The sequence below is a fragment of the Ornithorhynchus anatinus genome, chromosome 20, assembly GCF_004115215.2.
Source record: "Ornithorhynchus anatinus isolate Pmale09 chromosome 20, mOrnAna1.pri.v4, whole genome shotgun sequence".
NCBI classification, from domain to species: domain Eukaryota; kingdom Metazoa; phylum Chordata; class Mammalia; order Monotremata; family Ornithorhynchidae; genus Ornithorhynchus; species Ornithorhynchus anatinus.
This window is the reverse complement of record NC_041747.1, coordinates 17,786,177-17,813,455: the sequence shown is the minus strand read 5'-3', so window position 1 is coordinate 17,813,455 and position 27,279 is coordinate 17,786,177. Positions and strand designations below refer to the sequence as shown.

The window sequence follows — 27,279 nt, the reverse complement described above, 5'->3', positions numbered from 1 at the left end:
CACAGACACGCGCACAGAGGACACAGAAAGCAGAAGAGCCGGGGAAAAGAGGGTTTAATCTATGGAAGGCCTCTTGGAGGAGATGTGACTTTAATAAGGTTTTAAAGGAGGGGAGAGTGGTGGTTTGATAAATATGGAAGGGGAGGGAGTTCCAGGCCAGAGGGAGGACGGGGGAAAGGGGGCAGGGTCAAGGTAGATGAGATCGGGGCAGAATGAGTAAGGTAGAGAAGCTCATTGAGGACAGGGAATTTAGCTACCGATTCTCCTGTATTGCACTCTCCCAAGCGCTTAGAACGTAGTAAGTGCTCAATAAATACCACCGGTGATGACGATGATGATGAATGAGCTTAATCCCCGGTAAAACGTGAGGCATCCTGAGCAGGAGCGGCACTTAAATCCTGCAACGTCTAGGTAACGCCTTCACCCGTCACCTTAAAAAACCTCTAGCGTACTTAAGGCTGAGGATTTCTGGCAGTCGCTACACGTTGGAATATTGGGAACCGCTAGGGGAATATCGGGAACCGTCCGTCGCCAGCTGAGGGACGGATGTCCACACGCGATGCTGCAGGATAACAAGGACCAATCAGCTCAAGCGTTTCCTGCTCTTTAAAACAGTTCACTTGCTAATGGAATTCAGTACAAATCGAAGAACGGCAGATGTTGACGGATTTTTCTAAATCCCCTTCAGATGTCCGCTAACTTGAATAAGACCCCTATTGATTATCTGACAACGAAGAGTCCCCGGTCACTTGGCTTTAGGGTTCCCTGCCAAAAACCACAGTGAAGAATTTCAAACTGGGAAACTGAACATGCCGAGTTAATTCTGAGATAACATCTTGGTACTGAAATCCCGTTTCTTTATTCCTTTGCTTTCATGTTTCTCCAACTCAGTAGGTTTCACACTTCTGAAGATCGATATGCACAAAAGCGAACTCCTCATCTTCTCTCCCAAATCTCCTCCACCTAATTTTCCCATCACGGTCAACGACACCCCCATCTTTCCCACTCTCCATTCCTTGGCACTGTCCTTGTCTCCACTCTCTCTTTCAGTCTGTCACCAAATTCCCCCCAGTTCTCCCTTGACAATTTTACCAGAATGAGATCCTTTCTCTTCACGCAAACGGTGGCCAGGCTGGTCCACGCTCTTGTCCTATTCTGTGTTTTGACTACTGCATTCATTTATTCAGTCGTATTGACTGAGCGCTTCCTGGGTGCAGAGCACTGTACTCAAGCGCTTGGAAAGTCCGATTCGGCAACCAATAGAGACAATCCCTACCGGGCTCGCAGTCTAGAATCATCTAACGGTTACTAATAATTGCGATATTTGTTAAGTACGCATTATGAGCCAAGAACTGGGTTAGCTACACCCTATGCAGATCAGACCAGATCTCGGATCTCACAGATATGGAGATGGGGCTCACTGGCCTTTCCCCAATCCCTCCTCGCTCACTCCATCTCCGCAGAGTCCTGCACTAAGTGGTTGGGAGAGTACAACAGTTAGCTGACATAATCCATGCTCTCGAGGATCTCACGGTCTAGCAGGGGGAGACAGACACTGAAGTACATTTCAGAACGGAAGTAAAGTCAATGGCCAGAAGATTCTTTTTGATGCCAAGAGGAATGTTCAACCAGGCCATTATTCACTCTGTTGCCTGGTTCATTTCTTCCAAAATGAGGTTCTCCACACGACTGCCTCAAAAACATCCAGGGGTTGTCCACTCTCTCCTTATCAATCCATCAATTATTTATTGAGTGCCTCCCGGATGCAGAGTACAATAGAGTTAGTGGACAGGGAAGCTCATTGTGGGCAGGGAATATTCCTGTTTATCGTTTCATTACACTCTCCCAAGCACTTAATACAGTGCTCTTTACTCAGTAAGCGCTCAATAAATACGAATGGCTGATGCCAGGGCATACGATCGATCCGGCACTGGTTTAGAGGCATCTCCAAATCAGCTCTCTACCTCCTACTTGGACATTCTCTTCTCCCACTACACTCCAGCTCGCACTCTATTTCTCTCACGCTAACTTATTCCCAGTACTTCATTCCCATCACCCCTTTGGCAGATCTCTTCCTCAGAGCCTCTTTCCTCCCTTCCCCCTCGGCTGGAACTCCCACTCTCTTCACATCTGGCCGATTACCGCTCTCCCCCCGCCGAAAAATTCTAGCTGAAATCACATCTTTTCCAGGTGGCCTTCTCCACTCGATTTCTAATCTAGCCACTGAATGTTTCTCGACACATCACTTAATCAATGGTATTTACTGAGCACTTACTGTGTGCAGAGCACTGTACTCAGTAATTGGGAGAGGACGGTATAACAATAGACGGTATAACAATATAACTAAGTTGGTAGACACGCTCCCAACGTAGTAAGCACTAACCAAATACCACAATGATCATTATTAAATTCCACTATCCCATTGTAAATCCTCCATTCCAGGTTTCATTTGCATTAACGTGAAATCAACCACACGCAAAAAAAATGGTCACCTTCAAGTGATCTGCAACTAACCAGCCCAGGAACAAACTGTACCAAAAGTTAGACATTCCTTTTGGGAGTTTGCGATTTCAATCATACCACGCCTCATACCACGGAGAAGCAGCGTGGCTCAGTGGAAAGAGCACGGGCTTTGGAGTCAGGGCTCATGAGTTCGAATCCCGGCTCTGCCACTTGTCGGCTGTGTGACTGTGGGCAAGTCACTTAACTTCTCTGGGCCTCAGTTCCCTCATCTGTAAAATGGGGATTAAGACTGTGAGCCCCACGTGGGACAACCTGATTCCCCTATGTCTACCCCAGCGCTTAGAACAGTGATCGGCACATAGTAAGCGCTTAACAAATACCAAATACCAACGCCTCGTCTGGTGGAAATTTATATCTGAAACACTGGGACTTGAAAATACACTTCAACCTCAGTTATCTAGCTATTTCAGGTCAAAAAATGAAAAACGTTTCACTGTAATAGCCACCTAAATAAAACCAAAACAGATTTGGAAGGCCGGAATTATCTCGATAATTTGCACGGGTGGGCGCTGCCAAACAAATACGCGACGAGGCGAGTTTGTACACAGTGGTCTTACGCTCAAAATTGAAGAGGAGAGCAGGGAACGTGGCCACTAATTCCACCGTACTGTCCTCTCCCGAGCGCTTAGTACAGTGTTCTGCATACGGAAAGCGCTCAGTAAATACTGATGGATCTGTGTTCCCTCTTCAGAGCTGCCAGGTTCAGTTCCCCTTTCGACGGGATGCTCTGGAGTCTTTGGTCCCCACACGGGGAGGGGGTAAGGAAGCCTGGACTGCAATTCCAATTCCAGATATAACCCGCGTTGGCTGCGGTTATTATAAAACGATGACTGCTTAGCTGCGGGGGGGAGAGGCTGGATCTCCCAGTCCTTCAGAGTAGCCCTAGAAGGCCCTTAAATGACAGGCAAGAGGTGGCCAAGTCCCCTGAAAGAAAGCGGGGCAAACCAAACAGGCGATAGGGCTGAGACAAGCAGAAAATGAAGTAATACACGTGGCCAGGGAAGAGGAGTTGCATATCGCTTGGGAGCCACCAATCCCCGCCACCCCGCCACCCCACCACCACGGGGTGATAAGCTCAGCACGCTCAAGAAATACGACCGAATGTCGGGATCCAGCGGATCTGTGACTCACACGTTGCTCGAACGTTTCTGCAGGCATCTGTCAATAATGAGAGACGGAGCGCTCTTCCTCCTTTCTGCCAATGTTTTCATTTTCTGAAGAGAGAGAAACAGAATGAGGTTGATGTTCATGCCAGAGACCCATGTGAATGCTCGTCTTGAGCGAAAGCTTCTTTAAATGACCATTTCTTCCACTTTGGGACATTTCCTCCGGTCTACCTTTTTGGGGGGCTGTGTGGCCTCGTGGGAAAAGTGCAGTCTTGGACCCCCTAGATCACCACTCCACCTCTGAGTGGTCTTTTTCTTTGAACTTCACCTTGCTTAGTAATAATAATGTTGGTATTTGTTAAGCGCTTATCTATGTGCAGAGCACTGTTCTAAGCGCTGGGGTAGACAGAGGGGAATGAAGTTGTCCCGCGTGGGGCTCACAGTCTTAATCCCCATTTTACAGATGAGGTAACCGAGGCACAGAGAAGTGAAGTGACTTGCCCACAGTCACACAGCTGACAAGTGGCAGAGCCGGGATTCGAACCCATGACCTCTGACTCCAAAGCCCGGGCTCTTTCCACTGAGCCACGCTGCTTCTCTGCTTAATGACAAAAGGAGGACAATAATATCCGCTTCCCCTCTGTTTCTTGGAGGTGTCAGTGGCCAAATGAGATTGCTTTGGAAAAGAAAACGACTCTATAATTCAAGATTTTCTTTTCGTCATTAGAGAGCTCCGCCTCTAGACTATAAGCTCTTTGTGAGCAGGGAACACTTCTACCAAATCCGTTATATCGTACTCTCCAAAAGCGCTTAGGTACAGTGCTCTGCACATAGTAAGCGCTCAATAAATACGAATGATTGGCTGATGGCGCTGCCCCTGTCTGGAAGGATGACAGGGAAGTCTGGCCAAGGTAGAATGGTTTGTTCCAGAGGGAGTAATAAAAGATAAAAGAATTGGCTACTGCGCATTTCCTCCTGGGGAATAGGACACCTCATGCTAACATGGTAAGCACTCAGCACTGATTTTTTTTTACGATATTTGTTAAGCGCTTACTACGTGCTAAGCGCTGTACCGAGTTAATCAGGTTGGACCCAGTCCGTGTGTCCCGTGGGGAATCGCAGTCTCATTCACCATTTTACACATGATGTAACTGAGGCACAAAGAAATTAAATGATTTACCCAAGGTCACCCAGCAGACACGTGGCAGAGTCGGGATTAGATCTCAGTTCCTCTGATTCCCAGGCCCGTGTTTTTTCCACAAGGCCATGCTGCTTTTCACTGATTGACCGATTAACTGCACTGAAAGTATAAACATAGAAATGGAACAGATGGACAACCTTCCTTCCCCCCTCACAACTCCACAGTTCACACTATTGCTGAGAACCTTTTTTTTTGGGGGGGGGGGGGGGGGGGTTGGCGGGGGTTGTTGGGGAAAGCGGGGGAGAGAAGCAGAGTGGCCTAGGGGAAAAAGTATGGGCCCGGGCCTCAGATGACAGGGTCCGCCACAGGTCTGCTGTCTTGGGCAAGACATTTCACTTCTCGGTGCCTCAGTTACCGCATCTGCAAAAGGGGGATTCAACCAGTGAACCCCATGTGGGACGTGGACTGTGTCCAACCTGTCTAGCTTCCATCAACCCCAGTGTTTAATACAGTGCCTGGCTAAGTGCTTAAATACCTTTAAAAAAAAAAAAGGAGGGCAGAAGAAGATACAGTCAGCTCAGCCCCTGTGCTGCCATCCTTGATTTCAGTGGGCAAGGGCATAAATAAAAGATCGCGGTGGCCCAAAATGCTCAGGGCTCATGGCAAGAATTCCAAAATCTCATCGGAGGGGTTGTGGCACACCAGTAAGGGGCCACCTCGCTAAAGGGACGGGGCGAATGTAATTTTAAATTTTAAATTTGGAGGGCCTAGCCCACGAGATGCTCAGTACAAGTAAACCGGTAAGAAGTCACTAAGGCCAGTTGGACATTCGAAAAGAAACGGACAGGCCTATAAGGCACTTCACTGAATCAGGCAGGCATTTCAAGCTAATGATAAGTTTTCTTTCAACTGAAATCATCCGGCTGCACAAGGAAAGTCACACGCCGGCCACAGAGAGCTAAACGCTATCACAGAATTCTGTTACCTAGGCAGCACACCGACCGGAGGTGAAACGATAGACACGGAAGTAGGATGTCAAATCAAGAAGAGACCAGCACGGCCTGCAGGAGACCATCACAGTGCGCCGTATTCACCGGGTGCCCGTATCGGACTGTAGTCCAAACCCTAGGTCTACAGAACTGTAGTGCGATCCAACTTTCTCTAATGTGCGACATGCCTTCACTCAGGCATCATCCAACGCCTTCTGCAGTTCCATCAGCCTGTTTCATGGACCATACTCAGTAACAAACGGCGCGACAGAATCGCCAACAGTTAAGTCGATCTCCTGGCATCGAAGCTACGCTCACCTCAAAACGGTGAGACACACGAGACCAGAGCAGTCCTCGACCCAGAGTGAGCACCTCACAAATACCGTTAGAAAAACCGAAGAACGAACAGCTGCGAGATATCCAAGCAACTGTGGCGTGGTGAGTTGAAATCGGGAAGCCAAAGGCAAGGAGGGCAGTCGACGGTATTTACCGAGCCTTACTCTGTGCAGGAAACTGTACCAAGAGCTTGGGAGAGTTCAGTGAAGTACAGAGTAGTAGCAATCACTTTTATTGCGCGCTTGCTCTGTACACAGTAATGAATGAAGCTCTGGAGAATGTACAACAGAATGAGTAAACATGATACCTGCCCTCGAGAAGCTTACTGTATACTGCAGGGGAGACAGACACTAAAAAATAAATTACAGGCAGGGGAACAAACCCATTATAAAGATAGGTACATAAGTGCTGTGGGGAGAGAGGGCGGTGAGGTGAGTACTTAAATGTTTAGGGGGTGAGAGGTCAAGTGCCTGGGTGATGCAGAAGGGTGGAGAGATGAGAGATTAGTCACGGAAGGCTTCCTGGAGGAGATGGCATATTATTAGTTTTTCAAGACGGGGGGAGCGGTATTCTGTCAGATATTAATGGGGAGGGAGTTTCAGGCGGGAAGGGGTCAGCGGTGAGAAGACGGCACAAGGCACAGCGAGGAGGTTGGCGTTAGACGAGCAAAGCCAACGGAATAAGTAGACATAATACCAGGCTTCGAGTCGCTTAAGCCGGGGGAAAGGTTTTAAGGACACGGTAAAACAAAAGGCTCAGAGAACTTGCATCCCAGCTGAGAACTGAGTCAGTTACCGAGGAGAGATCAACGGGGTTTACCGCCATCGAAAAAGGGGTGGCCCTCTTGGAGCGAAAACTTTTCAAGCGAAAAGGAGGGAAAAGCAAAAACAGTGTCAGACGGAACAAAATCGAACCTGACGATTCAACACTGAAACAGGCATTCTGTACGCGTGTCGAGGCTGGGACTTGGGAGATCCCGCATTGGCTTTTCCATCACATATGCGCTCACGAGGGAATCGCACTGTCAGTAGCATTCATGGATTCAGTCGTATTTATCGAGTGATTACTGTGTGCAGAGCACTGTATTAAGCACTTGGGAGAGAACAATACAACAAGGAACGGGTCACATAGCCTGCCCACTACGAGCTAAGAGTCTGGGAGGGGGAGACAGACATCAATACAAAGAAATAAATTACAGATAGGCACATAAATGCTGTGGGGTTGGGAGGGGGGAACGAACCAAGGCGAGCAAGTCAGGGTGACGCAGAAGGGGGTGGGAGAAGAGGAAAGGAGGGGCTTAGCCCGGGGAGGCCTCTTGGAGGAGAAGGGCAACTATAGAATGCATATTTGCCGAAAGATCGTGTGACAGGTCACCGCTAAGATTTCATTCAACCACTGGTCATAATATTTGAGAATTACCGTCATTGAATTAATGGCATTCACCGAGTCCTTATTTCGCGCAGACCACCGTACTGAGCACTTGGAAGAGTACAATACAATAGAGTTGGTAAAAACGATCAAGGGGCTTACAATCTAGTCGGGGAGCCAGACATTAAAATGGAGTTGTTGGGGCTGGGGTATCAAAGGGAAACAGACCCAGATGCTTAAGTGATGCAGAAGGGAGGGTGAATTAGGATGGGGAAATGAGAGGTTAGTCAGGGAAGGCCTCTTGGAGGAGTCTTCGAAGGTGGGGAAAGTGGCGACCTGTCAGAGACACCGGGGGAGGGAGCTCCAGGCTGAGGTGAACAGGGGGCCGGGGCTGAGGGAGCCGAGATCGAAGTACAGAGGAGCAACGAGCGCGGGCGGGATTGTAGCAGGAGAAGAGCCGGGGGTAGGTAAGTGGGGGAGAACTGATTAAACTCCTCGACTTCTGATGAATCAGTAGCCCCGTCCGCGGCCCAGAACGAGTCGGGACAAGCCGACGTCACGTTCGGGTCGGCAACCCGCATCCCGTGGGAAATCAGGGTTTCCAAGCTTACGGGCTGTCGGACGAGCAGGTTTGCTCGGGAGAGCTCATCCGCTGGTGGAGTTTACGCGGTTTGTCCGCCCTCACTTAGCAATCCACAGCGTCGATCAAGCAGGGTCAAACTGCGGGCTCCTCCTCACGCACTGTACCTGCTCGCTGTTCCAGTTAAAGGAATTGTTTTTGATCCGTGACCCGGGGTCCCATTACGCTTTTGGTTGGCAGCTCATCGGTTGATGAGGCTTGGCCACCTCAGACGTAGATGAGAGCGAACTTTTCAGAGTGACTTGATCTTCCTGGTCCGGGCATGTTTTTAAAGGAAAATTCCTTTCTTTGGCCAACTTTGCCCAAGGGGTCTGGAACATCAGTAGGTCCTGCACCCGTGACTTGACCTCCGAGCCTGACTCGGGAGCCCAATCTACAGTACGTTATTATGATCATCATTATGGTATTTGTTAAGCACTTACTTAACAAATCAAAGGTTGCATCGAACGCTGTTCTAAGCGCTGGGGTAGATACGAGTTAATCAGGTCGGACACAGTCCCTGTCCCATAAGGAACGCAGAGTCTAAGAGGGAGAACGGGTGTTTCATCCTCACTTTACTCATTCATTCGACCGTCTTTACTGAGCGCTTACTGTGTGCAGAACACTCGGAAAGCACAGTTCGGCAAACAAGAGAGACAATCCCTGCCCACACCGGGCTCGCAGTCTAGAAGGGGGGAGACAGACAGCCAAACAAGTAAACAGGCATCGGTACAAATAAATAGAATTTTACGAATCTACATTTTACGAATTTTACGTATCCACATTCTACGAATCTACACAAGCGCGGTGGGGGGGGGGGGGGGATAGAGCAAAGGGAGTGAGTCGGGGCGAGGGAACTGAGGAAAAGGGGGACTTAGTCCGGGAAGACCTCTTGGAGGAGGTGAGCCTTCAGGAGGGAAGTGCGACTGGCGGATTTGAAGAGGGAGGGCATTCCAGGCCAGAGGTCGGACGGGGGCCGGGGCGAGAACGAGGCACAGTGAGAAGGTTAGCGGCACCAGAGGAGCGGAGTGTGAGGGCTGGGATGTTAGAAGGCGAGAAGGGAGGTGAGGTAAGAAGGGGCAAGGTGACGGGCATTCATTCTCAGTCTCCTTCGCGGGCTCCTCCTCCCCCTTCCATCTCCTAACTGTAGGGTTCCTCGAGGGTCAGTTCTTGGCCCTCTTATGTCCTCCACCTACACTCACTCCCTCGGTGAACTCATTCGCTCCCATGGCTTCGACTATCATCTCTACGCAGAAGACACCCAGATCTCCATCTCCTCCCCTGTCCTCTCCCCCTCCCTCCAGGCTCGTATCTCCTCCTGCCTCCGGGACGTCTCCACCTGGATGTCCGCCCGCCACATACAACTCGACACGTCTACGACAGAGCTCCTTATCTTCCCTCCCAAACCCTGTGCTCTCCCTGACTTCGCCGTCACTGTGGACGGCACGACCGTCCTTCCCGCCTCACGAGCCCGCAACCTCGGTGTCATCCTTGACTCTCAATCACTCCCCACCTCCAATCCGTCACCCAACCCTGCCGGCCTCACCTTCACGACATCGCCAGGATCCGCCCTTTCCTCTCCATCCAAACCGCTACCTTGCTGGTAGAATCCCTCATAATATCCCCACTGGATTACTGCATTATCATCGTTTCTGATCTCCCAACCTCCTGTCTCTCCCCGCCTCAGTCTATACTTCACTCTGCCGTCCGGGATTATCTTTCCACAGAAACGCTCTGGGCACGTCACTCCCCTCCTCAAAAATCTCCAGTGGTTGCCTATCAACCTTCGCAGGAAGCAAAAACTCCTGTCGGCTTCACAGCTCTCCATCCCCTCGCCCCCTCCTACCTCACCTCCTTTCTCTTCCTTCTCCAGCCCGGCCCACACGCTCCGCTCCTCTGCCGCTAACCTCCTCGCTGTGCCTCGTTCTCACCCGCCCCGCCGTCGACCCCCGGCCCGCAACGCCCTCCCTCCCTCACATCTGCCAAACTAGCTCTCTTCCCCGCTTCAAAGCCCTACCGAGAGCCCGTCGCCTCAACTCTCTCCCTCTGCTCTACCCCCTTCCCCGCCCCACAGCACTTGTGTACATTTGTACATATTTATTATTCCATTTATTTTATTAATGATGGGCATCTATCTATAACTCTATTCATCTCTTTTGATGCCCAGTGATGCCTACTTGTTTCGTTTTGTTGTCTCTCGCCCCCTTCTAGACTACGAGCCCGTTGTTGGGCAGGGATCGCCTCCATCCGTTGCCGGAACTGCACTTTCCAAGCACTCAGTACGGTGCTCTGTACCCAGTAAGCGCTCAATAAATACAAGTGAATGAATGGAGAGCTCTGAAGCCAATAACGAGGAGATTCTGTTTGATACGGGCGTCGACAGGCAACAACTGGAGATTTTTGAGGAGGGGGGCGACGTGCCCAGAACGTTTCCGTAGAAAGATAATCCGGGCAGCGGAGCGAAGCGTAGACTGAAGCGGGGGGGAGACAGCAGGATGGGATTTCTGAGAGGAGGCTGACGCAATAATCCAGTCGGGATATGGTGAGAGATTCTACCAGCAAGGTGGCGGTCTGGATGGAGAGGAAAGGGCGGATCTTGGCGGCGTTCGAAGGGGAGGCCGGCAGGCTTTGGTGCTGGATCGGATACGTGGGGCGAATGAGAGAACGGAGTCAAGGACGACACCGAGGCCGTGGGCCTGTGAGATGGTCGTGCCATCCACAGCGATGGGAGAGTCGGGGAGCGGACAGGGTTTGGGAGGGAAGATAAGGAGCTCTTTACGGCCGGGGAAACCGAGGCCCCGAGGCGTGATGCGACTTGCCCGAAGTCACACAGCCAGCGATTAGAACCCAGATCCTCTGACTCCCAGGCCCGTGCTGCTTCCGTGAGGCCCCGCTGCTTGCTTGACAGACTGCATACTGACTCTTCTCTCCAGAGGCTCGCTTAGGGAGAAGCCGCGTGGCTCAGTGCAAAGAGCCCGGTCTGGGGAGTCAGAGGTCATGGGTTCTAATCCAGGCTCCGCCGTTTCTCACTTAACTTCTCTGTGCCTCAGTTCCCTCATCTGTAAAATGGGGGTGAAGACTGTGAGCCCTAAGTGGGACAACCCGATTACCTTGTTACCCGATTACCTGATTACGGGGAAGCAGCGTGGCTCAGTGGAAAGAGCCCGGGCTTCGGAGGCAGGGGTCACGGGTTCGACTCCCGGCTCTGCCACCTGTCAGCTGGGTGACTGTGGGCGAGTCACTTAACCTATCTGTGCCTCAGTTACCTCATCTGTAGAATGGGGATTAACTGTGAGCCTCACGTGGGACGACCCGATTACCCTGTATCTACCCCAACACTTAGAGCAGGGCTCTGCACAGAGTAAGCGCTTAACAGATACCAACATTATTATTACCCCAGTGCTCGGCACTAAGTAAGCACTTGACAAATACCAACGTTATAGAGAAGCAGCATGCTCGGTGGAAAGAGCGCGGGCTTGGGAGTCAGAGGTCATGGGTTCGAATCCCAGCTCCGCCCCTCGTCAGCTGTGTGACTGTGGGCGAGTCACTTCACTTCTCTGGGCCTTCAGTGACCCTCATCTGGAAAACGGGGGATGGGACTGGGGCCTCACGTGGGACAACCTGATTACCCTGTATCTACCCCAGCACTCTGCACACAGTAAGCACTTAACAAATACCAACGTTATTGTTATTATTAAACCTGCTGCTCCCCCGGGGAGCATTTTGGATGCCCCCAGAGCCCAGGACGACTGGCAGGGAGGGGGAATGAAGTGTCAGTACTAACCTGCCTGTGATTAACTGTGAGCCTCACGTGGGACAACCCGATTACCCTGAATCTACCCCAGCGCGTAGGACAGTGCTCTGCACATAGTAAGCGCTTAACAGATACCAACATTATTATTATTATTATTATTATTTTAGCCCACAGTCTTGGTGCCATCTTCAATTCCTCACGGCCACGCTGCTCTTCTACCCAATCTACGGTCCCCTCCTCCCTCCTCACTATCCAGGGGTGGCTCGGTTAAAGAACGTCCCGTGAACGGGGTGATCCCGCAGATCACGCCTGCAGCCGACTTACGCCGCTGTGGCCGTTGGCAGGTAAAGAAACAGCGGGGAATGGGGACGCAGCCCACCGCCAACGGGCGAAGCCGCAAATAAAAAATTCTGCAAGATAATATTGACCGTTTTCTACATCGTCGGGCTGCCTGTTTGGTTTTTACTCAGGAGAGCGCGAGCCCTTTCCGGGCAAAGGACGCGTCCTGCGCTTCTCGGGTTCGGTGTAGGGCACCCAACGGGTGCTCGTCTAAATAAATATTAATTAATAATGTTTAATGTTGGTATTCATTAAGCGCTTACTGTGTGCCGGGCACTGTTCTAAGCGCTGGGGTAGACGCAAGGGAATCGGGTTGTCCCACGTGGGGCTCACGGTCTTAATCCCCATTTTACAGATGAGGTAACTGAGGCAATCGTGTCCGCTGAGTGCTTACTGTGTGAAAAGCACAACGTAAGAGTTGGTAGCCACATCTCTGGCCCGCGAGGGGCTACGTTTCCACCACTTCCATCAACTAATCAACAGTATCTATTACGCGACTGAGTGTAGAGCACTGTACTAAGCATCGCGATCTAGTAGAAAGAGCACGGGTCTGGGAGCCAGAGGACCTGGATTCTAATCCCGGCTCTCCCACCTGTCTGCTGTGTGATCTTGGACGTTCCCTTTGCCTCAGTCGCCTCACCTGCAAAATGGGCATTAAGACTGGGACTCCTAAGTGGGACAGGGACTGGGTCCGACCCAATTATTTTGTATCTTTCCCGGAGCTTAGTACAATGCCTAGCATGTAGTGAGTGCTTCACACATGCTTAAAAAGATAAAAAGCCACTGGGAGAGAAGGGTAGAAATAAAAGGCCGCAAAGCGTTTACGGCCTAATGGGCAAAAACGCGAATCCCAAGGACTTTAGAAAATTCCCGATAATAAATACCTTCAAAATAAAGTTTCAATGCACGGCTGCTGCTTTCCCAGAGTTTTAAAAATAAACTCTCGATGATCCGTGAGGTCCAGAGTGGCGGTCGGGACGCCCGTCGCACGTCAAGGCCATCTGAAGATTTCGCCGTCGCGCACTGTAGCGTTTTGACCAAAATAACGTTTGCTATCGCAAGTCGCCGTTGGAAACGGCTACGGAAGGGCACGGCGAAGACGTTTTTTAAAAAGAACAGAAAGAGATAACGGCTGCGGGCGGTGAAGAAGTCCAAGGCGGGGGCGAGACGGCTGGGAGTCGAAAGGGGGTAAGGCTTTGGGGCCTGGGAGGCAGGGGGAGGGAAGCCAAGTCCGGATGGGAGATGAGCTTGTGGAAGGGAGAGGCCCTGTTAGGACAGGAAGCAGTAAGGACTTCGGTCAAGGTGAGACCAAAGAGGGAGAGACAGAGAGAGACAGAGAGTGATCGAGAGACAGGAGATCTGGGAAAGAAGACAACGGGAGCGTTCAGGCAGTCATTCAATCGTACTTATTGAGCGCTTCCTGTGTGCGGAGCACAGAGAGTCGGGGGCGGGGAAAGACCGGCAGACCAGCCTTAGTCTCCGTTTCCCCGAAGTCGCCCAGCTCTCCAGGGTTCCCACCTACTTTTATAGGCTTTTCATTTCAAAATCCAGAAGAAAATACAGCCGGAGCCCCCGGATCAGTGAAACATCTGCACTCTTTCGTCCCGAGAACCCCAGAAGCCTCAGCACCGGCCTTTACCGGACGAAACAGCCCAGGAAGAGCTTCGTGTGGAGTTAAACAGATCCGGGAGATTCAATTACGGCATCCACTTCCCGTCGGAGGCAAGTGGGGAGAGGGAACGTTAGCTAACCCTCCGGGAAACCTCAGAAGAACCTAGGACTCCGCCTGAAAGCACGCGGGGCCCGGTGGCTCCTTGAAGGCCCAGCGCGCGGCGAAGAGCCCGTCTCCCTCCTCTCCCTCGGCTTCCACCGCTCCCCTCCGCCACTCCCGCGGTCCCGGCTCCCTGGGAGCCGAACTCGCGTTTCGACTCGGAGCTCACGCCTCTCGGTTGCCCACGCTGGGCGTCTTAGCGGGGGCGGGGAGGGGCGACGGCGGCTCGGATCTCCCTGTCTCCAGCTCTGCCCCTTCGGGACCCTACGGGTCGTCGCCCAAGGCCCGGAGGCCTCCCCGCCTAGGGGACGGGGGCGGGAGTAACGCATCCCCCTTCTCCCAGGGCCCAGAACCATCCCCCCGTGGACCTGCACCCTCAGCATCTCCCGAAAGCAAGACACTTCAGAGCTCACCGTCTTCGGATACCGTCTGCCGTTCACGGCGCCGTCACCGCGAGGACAGCTGAACCCCCCCCCCCCCCCGCCCGAGTTCGAACAAACCAACCATCTTCTCTAAGGAGAAGGCAGACGCCCGCAGGCCGGGCTAAATTTAGAGTAGCGGATTCCCATTCGCCCACAGAGACAGAGGCTGGGCCAGGGAAAGGAAACGGCAATCCGGTCCACGGCGTTTCGAAAGCACTCAGTAGGGCCGACCGTCAAGGGTCTCCTTTCCTGCCCGCCTCCCTGCATCGTCAGCCTGGACCACCCTTTTCTGTACGACTCTGACTATTTTTAAACGCCGAGGGTACATTCGTCCTCAGAAGATTTACTTCTCTCGCCAGAATTTAGGCGACTGAAAAGCGAAGGCCGCTCCCCGCAGCTCCACCTGTCCTACCCAAGGAGTCGACGAGAGGCAAAACGAGGGCCGGCCGAAGGAACGGGGGAAGAGAACCGCCTCCCCTCCCGGTTTCCTAGCGACGGTGCTTTTGGACACTACAGTCTTGAATAAGCCCTCGACGTGATGTAAGAGAATAACGTCGTTTTAGTCACAGTCTCCCGAACCATCCTCACCACGGCAAGGGCTTTATTCGCCGTGACGCTGACTAGAACCGCGAGGTCTCAATTATCAATTCAGAAGAAGGGGAGACCGCCGTAAACCGAGATACCCGCCCACGGGACTCCCCCGAATCGCATTTAGGGGCTCGCGAGCGATCGTGTCTGAGCGCGCCTTGCTTCGACGAGGAATAAAGAGAGGTCTTGGCCTCTCTTCAAGAGGAGAAAAAGAAATACGGAGTGCACCTATTTCGGATAGATCCCAATAAAACGGAGCCAGATCACCCTGGGTAATCTGAAGCGGCTGAAAATGTCAATTAAACCGACGAAGAAATCAACTTCCCGAAGAGTTCAAAGAGCCAAAGCCTCTCGCTTCTTTTCTTTACAGTTTTAAGGCTCCGCGTTTCAACAGATTTTCTCCAATTTATTCATTTAGCCGTATTCACCGAGCGCTTCCGCCTCGTTCGAATTCTCTAAATGGGTCGCAGCTTTCTCGCCTTTCTCTGGAGGTCTGTCGAGGAAACCAGGGTAAAACGGGTGCAGAAACTAAACGAACGTCCAAGGCGCCGGCTCTCGAAGGACACGACAGGTGCACGTCAATCCCCGCACGCTCATTCCACCCTCTCATCGGGGCAGCCTCCGGGAACGGAAGCTCGCTGTAGGTTGGGAAACCCGTCCACGAATTCTAGCATCGCGCTTAATAACGCGCAGCGATCGCTCAATAAACGGCGCGGCCGGACTGAGTGACAAGGTGTTGCCTGGTCTCGGTTGGGTGTCCTCTACGGTGCGGGGAACCTGAGTCCGCTCCCGGCCGGGGCAGCGGTCACGCCGGGCATCCGTTCGTTCATTCGATAGCATTTATCGAGCGCTTCCTACGTGCAGAGCACTGTACCGGGCGCTCGGAACGGACGACGCCCGATACGGCTGTTTAACCGGTAGTCTCTGCCTTCCCCGGGGGAAAAGGCCGTCTCCCCCCTCACTTCCTCACGCTTCTGTTCCCGGCCTCTTCCCTGGCCTGCGGCCCCCATCTCCCAAGCCCCCCGGAGCCACGCAGGCCAGATCGGACCTGGCTGGACGAGCTGGGATGGGGGCCTCTGCCACTTGCCAGCTGTGTGACCTCGGGCGAGTCACTTAACTTCTCTGTGCCTCGGTTACCTCATCTGTCAAATGGGGATGAAAACTGTGAGCCCCACGTGGGACAACCCGTTCACCTCGTATCCCCCGGAGCTCAGAACAGTGCTTTGCACACAGTAAGCGCTTAACAAATACCAATTTCGTTTTCCCAAGCCGCCGTCCCAACCTGCTAAGCCCGGGCCCCGGTCGATCAATCGAGCGGTGGTATTTACGGAGCGCACACTGCGTACCGAGCACCGTGCTAAGCACCGGCGAGCGCACCAGACACGCTCCCCGCCCTCGAGCAGCTGACGACCTAGCGGAGTTCCGGGAGGCCGGGAAAAGCGCGAGCGGGAGGGAGACAAAGATAGGACTAAAGTTGGACGGGGAGCCCGGATTCGGGCGGGAGGGGAGGGCCGGGATCGGGGGACGATGGGGCGGCGCGGATCTCCGAGAGTCCCGGCGAACAGCGGCCTCAACTGCTCCCCGTCGGACAGACGCCACGGCGCGCGACTCCGTGTCCGGTGCTCGGGAAGGGACGGGGCAAAGGGGCAACAGTGGGACGGGAAGGAGCCCGGAAAAGGACCCCTCCCTAGCTCCACCCTCTCCCACCCAGGAGACCACAGAGCCCGGGCCCGGGAGTCGGGAGGGCACGGGTTCTAATCCCGACCCCGCCGCTTGTCAGCTGTGTGACCTCGGGTGGGTCGCTTCACCTCTCCGGGCCTCGGTCACCTCGTCTGGAAAACGGGGATAAAAACTGTGAGCCCCACGTGGGACAACCTGACTACCCTGCATCCCCCCAGCGCTTGCTCGGCACACAGTAGGCGCTTAAATGTTATCATTATTATTATTATTATTAACCTTGGCACACCCCTTCACTTCTCTGGGCCTCGGTTACCTCATCTGTAAAATGGGGATTAAGACTGTGAGCCCTCTGTGGGACAGGGACCGTGTCCTGCCTACCCCCGTGCTTAGAACAGTGCCTGGCCCATAGTAAGCGCTCAACAAATACCACGGAAAGAGCCCGGGCTCAGGCGTCGGAGGCCACGGGTTCTAATCCCGGCTCCGCCGCCTGACACCTGCGTGGCTTCGGGCGCGTCACTTGACTTCTCGGTGCCTCGGTCACCTCACCTTTAAAAGGGGGACGAAGACTGTGAGCCCCCCGTAGGACGGGCCGTACCCCGGCGCTCGGCACATAGTAAGCGCTTAACAGATACCCACGTTATCATCGTCGTCGTCACCCCTCAACCCGGTCCGCCCCCAACCGGTACGGAGGGGCCTGCGTGCGCGCGTATACTCGGGTGGAGGGGGTGGGGGAGAGTGGGATCAGAAAAAAGTCACCCTGGTGACATCCCAGAGAGCAGGAAGCCCAGGAAACAAACGGGCGGGGAGTGTGTCCACCAAATCTGTTGTACTGTGCTCCCCAGAGTGCCTGCTTACGGTGATCTACATAATAAGCGCCCGATAAGTACCACCGATCGATTGCCTGTACTCTCCCAGGCCTTTCTAGACTCGAACTCCGTCCTGGGCAGGACTCTGTTCTACCTTCCAAAGGCACACAGTAAGTGCTCAATAAATACCACTGCCCGACTGAACGCTCCCGACCCCCTAGGACTGTGAGCCTCACGGGGGACAAGGTGATGACCCTGTATCTCCCCCAGCGCTTAGAACAGTGCCCTGCACGTAGTAAGCGCTTATCAAATGCCAACGTTATCCCCGATTAGACCGTAAGCCCGTCAACGGGCAGGGATCGTCTCTATCTGTTGCCGAACCGTACATTCCGAGCGCTTAGTCCAGTGCCCTGCACACAGTAAGCGCTCGATAAATACTATCGAATGAACACCACGGATTGACTGGGCGGGATGGACACGATGCCCTTATTCGGAGGTGGTGAAACGCCAAACCCAGAGGAGCAAACTGGAACCACTTCAAGAGCCACGGCTGGTATGGAACCATTTCTGATAACAATAATAATAATAATGTTGGTATTGGTTAAGCGCTTACTGTGCGCCGAGCACCGTTCTAAGCGCCGGGGGAGATACAGGGCCATCAGGCGGTCCCACGGGAGGCTCGCAGTCTTCGTCCCCGTTTTATAGATGAGGGAACCGAGGCACCGAGAAGTCAAGCGACTTGCCCAAGGTCACACGGTTGACTGGCGGCGGGGAGGGATCCGAACCCATGACCTCAGACTCCTAAGCCCGGGCTCCTTCCGCCGAGCCACGCTGCCTCTCTAAAGCTCGGGGTTGTTTCGAAGGCTTCTCCCCAACACTTAAATCTTCTCTCCCGATGTCCGACCACATGACGCAACATCCCATCCAGGTCCCCTGCCCTCCCTGACTGGCGTGGAGAATAACAATAATAATAATGTTGGTATTCGTTAAGCGCTTACTATGTGCAGAGCACTGTTCTTAGCGCTGGGGGAGATACAGGGTCATCGGGTTGCCCCACGTGGGGCTCCCAGCCTTCATCCCCATTTTCCAGATGAGGGAACTGAGGCCCAGAGAAGGGAAGTGACTTGCCCACAGTCACACAGCGGCCAAGAACCTCCTTTCCTTTCACCTAGTAAACCTAGTTTTCTCCTTCTCCTTTGGTCAGGCTGAGCCGCTTGACCAATTATTTGTCCCTCTGGGCCTTCCGCTCGCGCAGAATGACAAGAGGTCCTGCTGGAACAATAATGATAATAGCCATCGTGGTATTTGTTAAGCGCTTACTATGTGCAAAGCTCTGGTCTAAGCGCTGGGGGGATACAAGGCGATCGGGTCGTCCCACGTGGGGCTCGCAGTCTTAATCCCCATTTTACAGCTGAGATAACTGAGGCGCAGAGAAGTGAAGCGACCCGAAGTCACGCGGCTGGCAGGCGGCGGAGCCGGCATTCGAACCCGTGACCTCGGACTCCCAAGCCCGGGCTCTTTCCACTGAGCCGCGCCGCTTCTCTCGATAACAACGCCGGTATCTGTGAAGCGCTCGCTCTGCGCAGAGCGCCGTTCTAAGCGCTGGGGGGAGATTTACAGGGTCATCGGGTCGTTCCCCCGGGAGGCGCCCAGTCTCCATCCCCATTTTCCGGATGAGGTCGCCGAGGCCCAGAGAAGCGAAGCGACTCGCCCTCGGTCGCCCAGCTGACGAGCGGCGGAGCCGGGGGTCGAACCCGTGACCTCGGACTCCCGGGCCCGGCCTCTTTCCCCTGCGCCCCGCCGCTTCTAGAACGACGAGTGAGTGACGGATTGCCATCTGCGCTTGACCGTCCGATTGACCCGCTATTTTCGGTTCTCGCCATCTGAGCGTCGGCCACCTAGAGCATCTTGGGAAGCGCCGGCTGTCGGGTCCTTTCCGCGACCTCGTCGCCATTAGAGCCTGAAGCGGCGTGGCTCAGGGGAAGGAGGCCGGGCCGGGGAGTCAGAGGTCATGGGTTGGAATCCCGGCTCCGCCCCCTGTCAGCCGGGCGACCGTGGGCGAGTCGCTTCGCTTCTCTGGGCCTCGGCGACCTCATCCGGAAAATGGGGATGAACACTGGGAGCCCCACGTTGGACGACCCGATCGCCCTGTATCTACCCCAGCGCTTAGAACGGTGCTCTGCACGTAGCAAGCGCTTGACAGTCGGCTCCCCCCTCTTCCCTCCGCTCCCTCTACCCGCCCCTTCGCCTCTCCGCAGCTCAACCCTCTTCTCCCCCCTCTCCCTCTGCTCCTCCCCCTCTCCCGTCCCGCCCCCTCGGCCCCGTACTCGTCCGCTCGCCTGTCTATATCTTCATCACCCTATTCGTTGTGTTTAACGAGACGTACGTCGCCCTGATTCCGTTTAGTCGCCGTGGTTTCTACGAGACGTTCTTCCCCTCGACTCCGTTTATCGCCATCGTTCTCGTCCGTCTCCCCCGATCAGACCGTGAGCCCGTCCGAGGGCGGGGACCGTCTCTATCTGTTACCGGTTTGTCCGTTCCGAGCGCCCGGTCCGGTGCTCCGCACGCCGTAAGCGCTCGATACGTACTAATGAATGAATGAATATCATCATTATTAATAAAGACTCCTCCCTCGCTCCCCTCCCGTCCTTCGCGGCCAGAACCGTCATTTAGCCCGGTCCGTCGGGCGCGACCTAGGTTCGCCGATGCTCCCCCCGTTTTCTGAGAATGCATTCGGTCTCTTTTCACCCTCGCGATAAAACCAAGAGCAGTCGGTGCGGGAAAGGGCTCCTTTCTACCTGGACCGGGCACGCGGAGTGTCGCGGCAGCCGGGGTTCGGGTTACGGGGGTCACCGCAGGTACGCGGCGGAGCGGATGCTTCGGGTCCGTCTCCCCTGCTGGCGTGCGAGCTCCTCGAGGGCAGGGATCCTATCTAGCGGCTCCACCGACCTGTACTCTCCCAAGCGTTTCGCACGGTGCTCCACGTACAGTAAGCGCTGGGTTCGGATGCCGGCCCCGCCGCCTGTCTGCCGTGGGACCTCGGGCGAGGCACTTCTCTGTGCCTCGGTTACTGCATAATAATAACGACGTTGGTATCCGTTAAGCGCTTACCACGCGAGAGCACCGTTCTAAGCGCCGGGGGAGATACAGGGTCGTCGGGTCGTCCCACGGGAGGCGCACGGTCTTCACCCCCATTTTACGGATGAGGGAACTGGGGCCCAGAGAAGCGAAGTGACTTGTCCACAGTCACGCGGCCGACGAGTGGCAGAGCCGGGATTCGAACCCGTGACCTCCGCCCCTCGAGCCCGGGCTCCTTCCCCCGAGCCACGCTGCTTCTCGTGCTTTAAGGCAACTCTTTCGAACGCTGACTGCGAGCAGAGAATCCCCCTCGTCCGTCCCAGGGCCTCTTCCTACCCCGTTGCTCAACGTTTGCCGCCGGAGCCCGACGGCGTCGTTTTTCTCACCTTTTCCGGCCACTTTCTCCCCTGATACCGGGGTCGCTCACAGCCCCGGCTGCAGAAATATTCGCCGTTTTTCCGGATGGGGGGGGGGGGGGGTCCCCGCAGACGACCCAAGTCTTTTCGAATCAAAACCGAAGAGGGCGTGGGCATTTTTCCTTCAAAACCCTAAGCGGGGGGGTGCCTTTTTCAAAATCACGAGCTAAATAAGGAAACGAAGTTCTACCGCGAACGCACGCATGCGTTCCGTGTAGAAGCCGTCCCGGCGCAGACGCAGAGAGCCAAATATTTTTGCGGGGTTCACGCCCGGGCCCCCGTGGGCACATTCTGGCCCCGAGCGCGGAGTTATCGGCAGCTGGAAGAGGCAGAAGGAAGGGCAAAACGGCAACAGCCGCTACGCCGACACCTTCCTCTGTCGGCGGATTTACTCGGCTCGCGAAACGGTACGTTCTTTGCGGCTTTAGCGTCTTTCCCTTCCCTTTAAATAATAAAAAAGAGGGATTTCTTTTCCATTCGCATTAACACCATCTGTCTTTAATCCGTGGGCCTGGGGGGGGGGTCGGGGGGGGGGGGGGGTCGGTCAGCTGCGTGACTTGGACGAGTCACTTAACCTCTCCGTGCCTCAGCTGCTTCATCTGTAAAATGGGGATTCAGGCTGACCCCGATTACCTCCCAGCCACCCTAGAGTTGAGGAGAACGCCTGGCCCGTAGTCAGCACTCCATCCGTTCGTTCGGCTGCGTTTATGGCGGGCTTACGGCCGGCGAAATACCGCGCTAGGCGCTCGGGAGAGCGCGGTATGGACTGTCACATTCCCCGGAGAGATTAACAGACGCAGATAGATAGATTCCAGATCCGTAAGTGCCGCGGGGCCGGGGAAGACGAAGCGCTCAATATCGGAAGTGTTATCATCATCGGCTATTTTTATTCCCGGGCGGCCCGCGGCACAGAGGATTTAATGCCACGGGTGCACGAGGGACAGCCCCTGCCCTCACGGGATCGATTTTAAACGGCTGTCACGTGCCGGTTCGCCACGGGATTAGCCCCGCCATACGCAATCTCTGGGATTCCCGTGGCAAACTCTCACGGGGCGACTCCCAGTAATCGACGCCGGATCTTCCAGCGGCTCGGTCGGCTCCTCTGAATCCGTCATCGATTTGGGGTTCGGAGCCCCTCGTAGGGAAACCGACCCGCGGCGCATATTGAACGCCCTCCGGTCTGGCCAAGAGAAATCACCCGGGCCCGGCTACCCCCGCCCCGAACGGATTGATCCTGTAAAGTCATTTTCCCCTCGAAGGGAGAAGGGAAGAAATCAAAGAGAGAGAGAAAAAGGCGGGCGACGTCTCCTCCCGCTAGGCGCCGGAACAGCGCGGCTCGGCGGAAAGAGCCCGGGCTCGGGAGGCGGGGGTCACGGATTCGAATCTCTGCCACCCGTCAGCCGGGTGGACCGTGGGAAAGTCACGTCGCTTCTCTGGGCCCCGGGGACCTCGTCTGGAAAATGGGGACCAAGACCGGGAGCCTCACGGGGGCCGACCCGACGACCCAGCGCTCAGGACGGCGCTCGGCACGTAGTAAAGCGCTTAACGAAGACCAGCGTCGTTACTGTCAACGGATACGGCGAGGGCGCCTTAGGGACCGCGGCGATGCCGCCCAAAAGACCCCGCGAGAGATGGAAAGAGAGCAAATACAAAGCCTTTCCCTCACCCGGCCCCGGGGACTCGGAACACCGACGTCATTAGCGTCGACGGATACGGCGAGGGCGCCTTAGGGACCGTGGCAGCGCTGCCAAAAGGACCCCACGAGAGACGGAAAGGGAGCAAACAAAAGGCCTTTCCCTCACCCGGCCCGGACGGCCGACAAACGACGGAGATCATTCGCGGCCACCTATTCCCTCCTTTGCCGTATGCTCCCATCGGGGAGAAAGGGAAGAGCAGTCCTCGAGGGAGGGACACCTCCGACTCCCCCGGAACTCGAAAAAATCCAGCTTCGCATTGAAGCTGTTGGTTGCATCCCCGTAGCACCCACGTCCCCCAGCCCCGTGAAGGCACCATTCTATTCGGAGTAAAATACAACCGACGACACGCGAAGGCACCGGATGAGGGAACCGAGGCCCAGAGGAGCGAGGTGACCCGCCCGCGGTCCCACGGCTGCCGAGTGGCGGAGCCGGGATTCGACCCCACGACCTCTGACTCCCGAGCCCGGGCTCTTTCCGCCGCGCCGCGCCGCCTCCCTCGGACCGTGAGCCCGTCGCTGGGCGGGGCCCGTCTCCGTCTGTTGCCGAACGGGCCATTCCAAGCGCTCAGTGCGGTGCTCTGCACACAGGGAGCGCTCGATAAATACTCCCGAGGCGGACCAAAGCGGAGACGGCCCAGCTTCTCACCGCCCCCCCCCCCCCCCTTGGGGGATCCCCATTTCTATTCTCTAAAAGTTGAGATGAAGCCCCTCCTAGACCGCATAATCAGCGCGGCTCGGTGGAAAGAGCCCGGGCTCGGGAGTCCGAGGTCACGGGTTCGACTCCCGGCCCTGCCCCTCGTCAGCTGTGCGACTGGGGGCGAGTCACCTGGCCTCTCTGGGCCTCGGTTCCCTCATCTGGAGAACGGGGATGGAGACTGTGAGCCCCACCTGGGACGACCCGATTCCCGTGCGTCTCCCCCAGCGCTCAGAACGGTGCCCGGCACCGAGTAAGCGCTTAACAAAGACCACCACTATTACCGTCGTTATTATCCCCCCTCGGGGATCCCAGGGAAAGCCTAGAAAGCCGAGTGCCCAAGGACGCGGCTCGCGGGGGCCGACGTCCGTCCAACCCCCTGTGCTAATCATCCGGAAAGGGCCCGGGCTTGGCAGTCGGGGGGTCACGGGTTCGAATCCCGGCTCCGCCGCCCGTCAGCGGTGCGACCGCGGGCGGGTCGCTTCCCTTCTCCGGGCCTCGGTTCCCTCATCTGTGGAACGGGGATCCACGGTGAGCCTCCCGCGGGACGACCCGATGACCCCGCATCCCCCCCGGCGCTTAGAAGAACGGTGCCCGGCGCGTAGTAAGCGCCGAACGGACACCGGCGTCCTCATCATTACGCCGACGACGGCATCCGCTCGGCGCCTACGTGGCGCCGAGGTCATCGGGCCGTCCCACGCGGGGGGCTCGGTCTTCACCCCCATTTTCCGGACGAGGGAGCCGAGGCCCAGAGAAGCGAAGCGACTCGCCCCCGGTCACCCGGCCGCCGAGCCCCTGACCTCTGACCCCCCCCAGGCCCGGGCTCTTTCCGCCGAGCCCCGCCGTCGATGGGGATGAAGACCGGGGGCCCCACGTGGGACCACCCGATCGCCCCGTATCCCCCCCCCCGCCCCCCAACGCTTAGAACGGTGCCTCGCACACAGTAAGCGCTTAAGAAATACCATCGTTATCATTACCGGAAGGACGACGGCATCCGGATACGATAGAGCGCGCGATACGCCGCGGCGCGTTCCGTTGACGACGACGACGACGACGGCGTTGGCATTCGTTAGGCGCTTGCTACGTGCCGGGCACCGTTCCCGGCGCCGGGATACGTGCCGGGTGACGAGGTCGTCCCCCGCGGGGCTCCCGGTCTCCGTCCCCATTTTCCAGACGAGGGGACCGAGGCCCAGGGAAGCGAAGCGACTCGCCCGGGGTCACTCAGCCGGCGAGCCGGGATCGGAACCCGCCGCCCCGGACCCCCGAGCCCGGCCGCTCGCCGAGGACTCTCCCGAGCGCTCCGCGGGAGGCGACGGTCATCGTCATCCGCCCGGCGCGCAGGAGCGGCGCGGCTCGGTGGAGAGATCCCGGGCTCGGGAGTCCGGGGTCACGGGTTCGGACGCCGGCCCCGCCGACCGGCAGCTGGGCGACCGTGGGCCGGTCGCCTCTCTGGGCCTCGGGTTCCGCATCTGTCGAAAGGGGACGAAGACCGTGAGCCCCACGCGGGGCAAACCCCATCGCCTCACATCTCCCACCCGCGCCCACAACGGTGCTTCGCGCCTGGGAGGCGCTTGACGGGCGCCGGCGTCATTACCGTGCAGAGGGCGCGGGTTCGAATCCCGCCTCCGCCGCTTGGCGGCTGGGTGACTGTGGATGAGTCGCTTCTCCGTGCCCTCGGTGACCCCGCCCGTAAAATGGGGGTGAAGACTGCGAGCCTCCCGTGGGACCCCCCGATCGCCTTGTATCCCCCCCCGGCGCTTTGCGCCCAGTAAGCGCTTAACGGATACCAACGTTATTATCACTGAAATGGGGATGAAGCCCGGGAGCCCCCCGTGGGGCCACCCCGATGACCCCGGGTCTCCCCCGGCGCTGAGCACGGCGCTCCGCACCTAGTAAGCGCTTAACAGACACCGACGCTCTTCTTATTCTCTGGGCCTCAGTCTCCTCCTCTGGAAAATGGGGATGAAGCCCGGGAGCCCCCCGTGGGGCCACCCCGATGACCCCGTCTCTCCCCCGGCGCTGAGCACGGCGCTCCGCACCTAGTAAGCGCTTAACAGACACCGACGCTCTTCTTATTCTCTGGGCCTCAGTCTCCTCCTCTGGAAAATGGGGATGAAGCCCGGGAGCCCCCCGTGGGGCCACCCCGATTCCCCCGTCTCTCCCCCGGCGCTGAGCACGGCGCTCCGCACCTAGTAAGCGCTTAACAGACACCGACGCTCTTCTTATTCTCTGGGCCTCAGTCTCCTCCTCTGGAAAATGGGGCCGAAGCCCGCCAAGCCGCAGAGCGAGCGGGGGCGGTGACGGCCCCCGGGCCACGTGGGGCTCCTTTTGGCGGAGGAGGGGGGAGACTCGGCCACGGAGGAGCCGCGCCTCCAAACCCGCCGCCTGGGCCGGGCCCGGGGCTCCGCCGACGGACTCACCTTCTTGCCGCCGGGGGCTCCGAACGGCCGCGGCTCCGCCGACAGGGAGGAGGAGCGGCCCGCCGGCCCCCCGACAGCGCCCTGCTGGGGGGACATGGCTGCCATCGAGGGGCCGGGCCGGGCCGAGCCGAGCCGGGCCGAAGCTGCTCCGCCGCCGCCGCCGCCGCCGCCGCCGAGCCGCCTCTGACACCCGACCGAAGCGTGGTCGGCGCCGAGCCGCGCCGGGACACGCCCCCTCATCTGCGTGGACACGCCCCCGGGACGCCGCCGGCCTATCGGTCGCTCGCTCGGAAGGGGGCCACGCCCCCTCATCTGCGTGGACACGCCCCCGGGACGCCGCCGGCCTATCGGCCGCTCGCTCGGAAGGGGGCCACGCCCCCTCATCTGCGTGGACACGCCCCCGGGACGCCGCCGGCCTATCGGTCGCTCGCTCGGCGGGACCACGCCCCCCTCATCTGCGTGGACCCGCCCCCGTGCCGCTAGCGCCTCGCTCCCGATGAGTGAACGCGCCCCCCTCATCTGCATGGACACGCCCCCTCGGCGCCGCCGGCCTATCGGCCGCTCGCTCGGAAGGGGACCACGCCCCCTCACCTGCGTGGACACGCCCCCGGGACGCCGACGGCCTATCGGACGATCCCTCGGCGGGACCACGCTCCCCTCATCTGCATGGACACGCCCCCGTTCCGCTAACGCCTCTCTCCCGATGAGTGAGCCCGCCCCCTCATCTGCATGGACACGCCCCCTCGACCCTGCCAGCCTATCGGCTCCCCCATCAGGATGACCCCGCCCCCTCATCTGCATGGACACGCCCCCTGGATGCCGCCAGCCTATCGGCCGATCGCACGGAGGGGCCCCACGCCCCCTCATCTGCATGGACTCGCCCCCGTTCTGCTAACCCTTCGCTCCAGATGAGTGAGCCCGCCCCCCTCATCTGCGTGGCCACGCCCCCTCGACCCTGCCAGCCTATCGGCTCCCCGATCTGGATGACCCCGCCCCCCTCATCTGCATGGCTACGCCCCCTGGATGCCGCCAACCTATCGGTCGCTTGCTCGGCGGGAACACGCCCCCTCGTCTGCATGGACACGCCCCCCGGACGCCGACAGCCTATCGGCCGATCGCTCGGCGGGAACACGGCCCCCTCGTCTGCATGGACACGCCCCCGTTCTGCTAACCCCTCGCTCCAGATGAGTGAGCCCGCCCCTCTCATCTGCATGGCTACGCCCCCTGGATGCCGCCAGCCTATCTGCCGATCGCTCGGAGCGGGGTACGCCCCCTCATCTGCATGGACACGCCCCCCGGACGCCGACAGCCTATCGGCCGATCGCTCGGAGGGACCCCGCCCCCCCTCATCTGCATGGACACGGCCCCGTTCTGCTAACCCCTAGCTCCAGCTCAGAGTGAGCCCGCCCCCTCGTATGCATGGCCACGCCCCCTCGACCCCCCAGCCTATCGGCTCTCCGATCTGGGTGACCCCGCCCCCCTCATCTGCATGGCCTCGCCCCCTGGACGCCGACATCTTTATCGGCCGATCGC

At 57.1% G+C, this 27,279-nt stretch overlaps 1 protein-coding gene across 4 annotated transcripts in view; it reads right to left on the bottom strand.

Moving 5' to 3' along the window:
• Positions 1-25,875, bottom strand: part of ARHGAP20 (Rho GTPase activating protein 20) — a 127,749-nt gene extending 101,874 nt beyond the window's left edge. The window contains exons 1-2 of one of the 4 annotated variants that reach the window (XM_029048040.2): positions 25,747-25,875; positions 3,655-3,737 (exon numbers count right to left, since the gene is read on the bottom strand). In XM_029048040.2, the coding sequence (XP_028903873.2) occupies positions 3,655-3,737; positions 25,747-25,851 (188 nt within the window). In that variant the 5' untranslated portion in view covers positions 25,852-25,875. Of the gene's footprint in view, positions 1-3,654; positions 3,738-4,809; positions 4,850-25,746 lie in introns of those variants that run through there. The other 3 variants (XM_029048034.2, XM_039914897.1, XM_029048035.2) reach the window with 3 other exon arrangements.
• Positions 25,876-27,279: the final 1,404 nt, after the last annotated feature.